The sequence below is a fragment of the Notechis scutatus genome, chromosome 3 (assembly GCF_049901735.1).
Source record: "Notechis scutatus isolate UNSWTSFEM ecotype Mainland chromosome 3, rNotScu1.2, whole genome shotgun sequence".
NCBI classification, from domain to species: Eukaryota; Metazoa; Chordata; class Lepidosauria; order Squamata; family Elapidae; genus Notechis; species Notechis scutatus.
In genome coordinates this window covers 63,482,198-63,489,437 of record NC_142011.1, presented here as the reverse complement: position 1 = coordinate 63,489,437, position 7,240 = coordinate 63,482,198, and the positions used below count along the sequence as shown (strand labels likewise).

Here is a 7,240-nt window from a genome sequence, read left to right as displayed (position 1 = left end):
CAGAAGTATTGTGAGCCAGGAAACAATAGCACAAAAGAGACACAAAATAAAATGTTCTTCTGATTTAATAGATTTGTTTTTAAAATGTCAGGATCAATATAATGAAATGGAGCCAGATATAAATACCATCAATGAGAGAGTGCCACTAAGGGTGATATATAACATCAACAGAAAGGTGTACAATGAAGAAGAATTTGAACAAGAGCATGACCAAAACATGTATTCCCAGCTCAACAAGGAATCTGAAAGACCTAAACTTGGACGAAAGATCCAGTGCAGGTAAGATTAGTCAGGAAGTTTGTTCCTCTCCACACTTGACTGCTTTATTATGTTTCTAGGTCAATCTATAAACCAAAATTTTCTTATGATATTAGAAACGGTTATCATTGTTTATAAACTTTACCTATGCACAGTTTCTTCTCTTTTATGTAGAGCTAAATTAGCCCCAGTGGTCCAATCAATCAGGTTTAATAAAAATGCAATAATGAAGAGGAGAGAGGCAACAATGGAAAAGATGTGGAAGAATTTACTTCTAATTTAAGATGGATTAGATAGTGATACAGCTTCAAATCAGGGTACCATTGCTGACATATCACAATGTCAGAGAGTTCTGTCCTTTCATTAGCAACATTGGGTAAGGCAGAATTTGCAGTTGCTTACTGCAAAATCTGTTTTTGATTTTGAATTTGATTATTAGACCCCACCAAGCTCAGGTCTAGTTTGGGAACATAAAAGTGTTTAATTGCCTTGAACGAGCATTTACACCAGGGATCTAGAACTCAATTCTTACAAATGCCACATTAGGACAGGTTCATTCACCTGGAGGCCACAGCATTGGAAGTCTTTCCATACACTGAAATAAAAAAAATCTCTAGTCCCTACAATAGTACTCAGGGAGCTACCGCTAGTAGCAAGGAAGAAGTGGAACACTGGCAGAGAGAACAATAGTTTACATGGAGAAGTGCAAGCTCCAATCTTGCCCTGGCTGCAATGGCACCTGTAGGACAGGTGTAGCTGTCCCTTGGGTTGCTATCCTGCCCAATTGCAAAGTTGCACTTTAATCTCAGTCTGGGTAATTGGACTCAGTGTCTGTGATGATCTTGTTGAATGTAAATACTAAATGTGTACAGGTAGCCCTCGAATTACGACCACAATTGGGTCCAAAATTTCTGTTGTCGAGTGGAACATTTGTAAAGTGAGTTTTGCCCCATTTTACGACTCTTCTTGCCATAGTTGTTAAGTGAATCACTGCACTGGTTAAATTAGTAACATGGTTAAGTGAAATTGGCTTCCCCATTCATTTTGTTTGTCAGAAGGTCGCAAAAAGGGAGCATGTAATCCCAGAACACTGCAACCATCATAAATAGGAACCAGTTACCAAGCATCTAAATTTTGATCACATGGCCATGGGGATGCTACAACGGTCATAAATCACTTTTTTCAGTGCTATTGTAACTTTGAACGGTCACTAAATGAACTGTTGTAAGTCAAGGACTATCTGTACTCAGCTCTGACTCTGGAGAGGGTTCAAAGTGCCATGTTAAGATTGATAAACTGTTAGTCTTAATTCCAGCAGTTGCTTTCCACTTCTTGATTATGGGCAAACTTGCACCCTCTTTTTCCTCTCCTCCTTGATTCTATCGGCCCATCAGTCTAATTTGCCTTTGTTTTTCTCCTTACGCCAAGTGAAATAGGCAAGGATATCTATGCAAACTACTTTTGGATTAGACTTCTTCAGCTGAAAGATTTATATCACTTATATGGCTTTCCTTTCTTTCAAGTATTGCTGCAGGCCATATAAAATGCATTTCATGGCTGCTTTCAGCTTGTTGCACCAAGACAAATTCTTTGTGTGTCCAATCACACTTGGCCAATAACAAAATTTATTCTATTCTATTCTAGTAGACTTTGAATTGCCTGATTGGTGTTGAGACCTGGAGAAAGGCAGTGTCCCTATTGGTTCTATAAGTACTTTATTTTTTTTGTCCACCATAGAATATGGAATGGAATGGAATGGAATAGAATAGAATTCTTTATTGGCCATGGGTGATTGGACACACAAGGAATTTGTCTTGGTGTGCATGCTCTCAGTGTACATAAAAGAAAAGATACATTCCTCAAGAGTCAAGAATCATAAAGTACAACACTTAATAATAGTCATAGGGTACTATAAGCAATCAAATCATAGTAGGAAATAGTCAATATAAATTGCAAGGATACAAGCAACAAAGTTACAATCATACAGTCACAAGTAGGAGGGGATGGGTGATGAGAAGATTAATAGTAATAGTAGTGCAGACTTCGTAAATAGTTGGACAGTGTTGAGGGAATTATTTGTTTAGCAGAGTGATGGCGTTTGGGAAAAAACTGTTCTTGTGTATAATTGTTCTTGTGTGCAGTGGTCTGCAGTGTCGTTTTGAGGATAGGAGTTGAAACAATTTATGTCCAGGATATGAGGGGTCTGTAAATATTTTCACAGCCCTCTTTTTGACTCATGCAATATACAGGTCCTCAATGGAAGGCAGGTTGGTAGTAATTGTAGTCCATAGAGACTGAAGAATTCCTGCTTAGGGGAACATGAAAACATTATAAAAGAACCAGGTTTGTTAGGATTTATTATATTTAGAAAGAATGACTTAGAAGCAGGGGTGGTATGCTACCGGTTCTACCCGGTTCTAAGGAACCGGTAGCTCTGAAGAGCTGCAGACACTGAACCGGTTCTGAGTTTGCTGCTGCTTGGCGCACCCACCTGCCTGGACTCTTACCTGTCCTTTATTTCCTGCTTTTCCAACCTTAGCTGCTTTGCGCAGCACAGCTAAGCTTGAAAAAGCAGTAAAAAAGAGGCTTTTCAAACGCTGCACACCCGCAGTGCTTTTCAGCTGTCAGGGCGACACGGCTTAAGGGTTTTTTACACATGCACACAGCAAAACGTAGTCACTGAACCGGGAGTAATACCGGTTGAATCCCACCCCTGCTTAGAAGATACATGTTCAGAAGTCTTTGAAGAATTAATCTTAAATTGATTTAATGTTGGCAATTATAGTATAATTTATAGTTCATGATTTACAAAAATTGTAAATTTTAGCAGAAAAGCAGTGTCAAAATAATAAGACATAACAAAATATAGCTAGAATGGAATAAAAGCATGTCGTTTAAAAATTATTCTCATTTGACACAATCCCATATGCCTTTGCTCAGAAATTGGTTTCCATTATGTTTAGTGGGTCTCCCTTTGAGGAAAGTGTACATACGATTTTAAACCAAATTATGCATATTATTTAACAAAATCATACAGAGCTGATGATTGAGTATTGTTGGTTTAAAGATTACCTCACTATGTATCATAGAAACAACTGAGCCTTTTTTATCAAGATAAAAGTTTGGCTTTCTGTACAATCCTATTTCAGATTCTCATGTGCACGGTTCAGGAAATTCATACTCAAGATGTTTCCTATTTTAAATTGGCTTTATACTTATCGCATTACTGAATGGATTCTAGGAGACTTACACGCTGGCTTAAATGTAGGGATGGTGCAGGTTTTCCAAGGTAAGTTAGTCCATTTTCATTTTCTATTTAAAAGCTTTCAAGGTGGATAATTTTCCAATCTTTTCCACATATGGTAGCATATCCTAGGCTGAAGCTCTCTTTACTACTCTATAATAAATAAAACCATATGGGGTTTGGACTCAAATAACAAAAACAGCCTCTGGTACAGATAGTTCTCGACTTATGACCACCACTGAGCCCAACATTTCCATTGCTAAGCGAGTCAGTTGTTAAGTGAATCTTGTCCCATTTTATGAACTTTCTGAAAACATTTGTTAAATAATTCTGTTCTGACCCACGCCTCTTTCCGACAAATCAAACACAATCCAAAAGGAACAAAAACCTTGTAATGCTTTTACAAAATAATTAGCTGTGATAAGCACAAGCCTTGCCAAACTGTGCAAGACTTGCCAAAAGATAACAGACAAGAAATAATTTGCAATACAAAAATGTTCAAATACAAACTCAGGATACTGGAATGTCCATGAGGCTGGAGTTTCAAAACGTCTTTGCCTTCTGCAAAGTACGTTTGTTTCACAGCTGGCTTTTATCTTCTTGAAGGAGGGGCCATTACCTTGCAGCCTTACTCCCGAGTCACCCGTGCTGTTGTAACTGCTCTTTCCTACGAGCAATCCTGCGCGCACTTAGCACAGGCTCCTCAGGAACCTCCTCATCACTGCTGTCAGCCCCCACAATCTCTAAAGGCAGCTGTTCACTCCCTAATGGTCCTGGCCCCTCGCTCTCCTCAGCTGCTCGCATCTGATGCCAATTAACCACAACAGATTCACTGCAGTGGTTAAGTTAGTAACATGGTTGTAAAGCAAATCTGGCTTCCACATTGACGTTGTTTGTCAAAGGGTCGCATTGCAGCCATCATAAATATGAGTCAGTTGCCAAGTGTCTGAATTTTGATCATGTGACCATGGGGATGCCGCAGTGGTCATAAGTGCAAAACAGTATGTGAAAAATGGTCATGAGTTACTTTTTTCAGTGCCTTTGTAACTTTGAACTGTCACTAAATGAACTGTTGTAATTCAAGGATTACCTGAATTTAAAAAGGAAAAACTGTAGGAATTTGTAAAGGGAAAGGCATCTTCACCTAAGTTCAATTCCTAATCATTATATTGACCGCTATTCTAACCTATAAAACAAAGGATTTTTTTTACCTGAAATAATGAAACAAGAATTAGTTGATGGATTTCAACGTATGTTAAAATGAAGTAGCAATATAAACAAAATTATTTATGATTTGAAAATTAATGTTCTTTATAAATTTCCCATAAAAATGGATTCCCTTTACATACTTCAAGATTTGCTCCTGTATTATTAAAGAACATCTACATGTAATCTATGATGCACTAGAATCTATACCACAGAAAAAAAGTACTTCTTTGTCTGGTCTATTCAAGATATAGCAGCAGGAAGAATAGAATAGAATAGAATAGAATAGAATAGAATAGAATAGAATAGAATAGAATAGAATAGAATTCTTTATTGGCCAAATGTGATTGGACACATAAGGAATATGTCTTGGTGTCTCAGTGTACATAAAAGAAAAGATACATTCATCAAGGGTCAAGAATCATAAGGTACAACACTTAATAATAGTCATAAGGTACAATAAGCAGGATATAATTTGGACCACTAATTGCACTTTTCATCTTACGATCATCAGTATTTCTGGCAAGGTCACCAGAAATATGATTGGTTTTTAATTCTAGTTCCGATGAAAATAAAAATTGCTGCCTTCCAATTAACTTGAGTCAGCAATGGGCATGGAATCACCATGTCCTTGTACCTCTACTCTCCAACAACTGTTTACATATAAAACGTTATTTCAGGACCATACTTCATACATTTGTCTAGTAGAAGTAACAGTAGTAGTGATAGCACTAACATGCTATATATTACATTTAACATGTTTATATTCTATCCTTTTTCCAGTCAAGGGTTTGCCTATTTTATTCTCCTAGACATTGATGTATCCAAGACTACTAATGGATTTTCATGATTAAGTGAATATCTGAGTCTAAATTTTATTTGTGTCCAAAGTGCTCCCTCAGTTAGCTATTCCAGGCTTGCAAATAATCAAGAAAAGGTTGGTTAAAATTTTGCTCCAATCCAGCCCACCTCTGCATTCATCACTCATCTGCCACAGTTTTGCCCCTTGCCTACTGCTGGAAGAACATAAGAAAATATAATAATTGGGCTGTTTAGATCCCCCTTTATGTGTCATTAACAAAATAGTTGGAAGGAAAGATATAGGTGACCATCCAGAGAGATTTAAAAGAGGGAAAAAGTGGCTTTTTACTTAGATACAACATACCAGTGGTAGATGCTTCCCCCCCCCCCGAAAACAGTGCCATATGAAGATTGATTGACTCATCATGAGCCATCAAGTTGGAGTGGATTCTTAATGAACATAATTTGTCCTCAGTCTGGTCTTTCAGATCTTCCAGTAATGCAGTCATTATCACTGGTTGTCCTCTTCTCTTTCCTTCCATCCTCCCATTTTCCCGAGTTATAGATTTCTAGAACAAGGTCAGTGGATAACAGATTATTTATTAGAATAAGAAGTTATAATAAAATAGGGCAGGTTGGTTTTTCCTTCACTACAAATGGGCAATGAACTGTTTGCTTTGTATCAGTTTTGAGAGTATATTTTAAAAATATGCATTCCTTATAGGATTATCAGGAATAGCACTAACCGGATTACCAATTCCAGTTATAAATAATTTTTATTCTGCATTTTGCTGCTCTTTAATATATGTTATATTTGGAACTTCACAACATATATCTATTGGTAAGTACTATGCTATCTGTTCATTAAAGGTATATGAGATTATTTGTCATTAGAAATGATATACTGACTCATTAAAAAACTTGTTTTTGTTAATTTATACTTTCAAACATATTGACTTTTATTTCAAATTTATTGCTAAGTCTTCTGTTAATACCTTGTTTTTATTATCTGTCATCAATTAATTCACAAAGCTAAAGAAAACTGTGTAAATATTTTAAAAAGTGACTATATCAAGTTTAATTTATCTGTTCAATCAATTAGTTTTATGAGAAAATCATGATTCTTGTAAGTTCTCCCTGATTCTTCTCTCAGCAATATTTTACACTTGTTTCAGTTTAAATAGATGAGTTTATTTGTAAAAATTTGGAAGTTAAATAAATGATATCTCTCTTTGTAATTTCTCTTCATAATCATTCTGTGTGAGGAGAATAAATTGTACAGGCTCTTCTCTGAAATCCAGACATAATTTCTGGTAAAAGTGGTTCTCTTACCATTTTCATGCTCCAAAAACACCTGTATTTCAGGCTTGACAGCAGAGTGCAACAGCAAATCACAGCTCTTCAAATACTTAACTCTTTACTCATCACTTGATTTGGCAAAAGATTCTCAGATATAACTTGGCTAGATGAGCATCTGTTTTCCAAAACAAAAATGAAGCTTTAAACACAACAGTTGATTGACTATTGCAGTACAATGAAGTCAGAACCTTTGTATATAATTTTGCTGTAAATTCTAGGTTTTTCCCTATGTTCTTTCTAAGGTAATTAATACTTGATTTATTGGACTTGGGTAACTGATAAATGTTTATATAATGATTCTCTAGCCTCGGAGATGACTGGCTCTTGCTTTGCCAACTTCAACCCTTATACTTTGGAAGAGAAAAGAAAGCT

At 36.3% G+C, this 7,240-nt stretch overlaps 1 protein-coding gene across 1 annotated transcript in view; it reads left to right on the top strand.

The window, feature by feature from the left end:
- Window positions 1-103: 103 nt before the first annotated feature.
- The window catches only part of SLC26A8 (solute carrier family 26 member 8), a 42,550-nt gene continuing 35,413 nt past the window's right edge, over window positions 104-7,240 (top strand). The window contains exons 1-3 of the mRNA XM_087960278.1: window positions 104-279; window positions 3,408-3,547; window positions 6,234-6,350. Coding sequence (XP_087816404.1) covers window positions 107-279; window positions 3,408-3,547; window positions 6,234-6,350 — 430 coding nt within the window. The 5' untranslated portion in view covers window positions 104-106. The remainder of the gene's footprint in view (window positions 280-3,407; window positions 3,548-6,233; window positions 6,351-7,240) is intronic.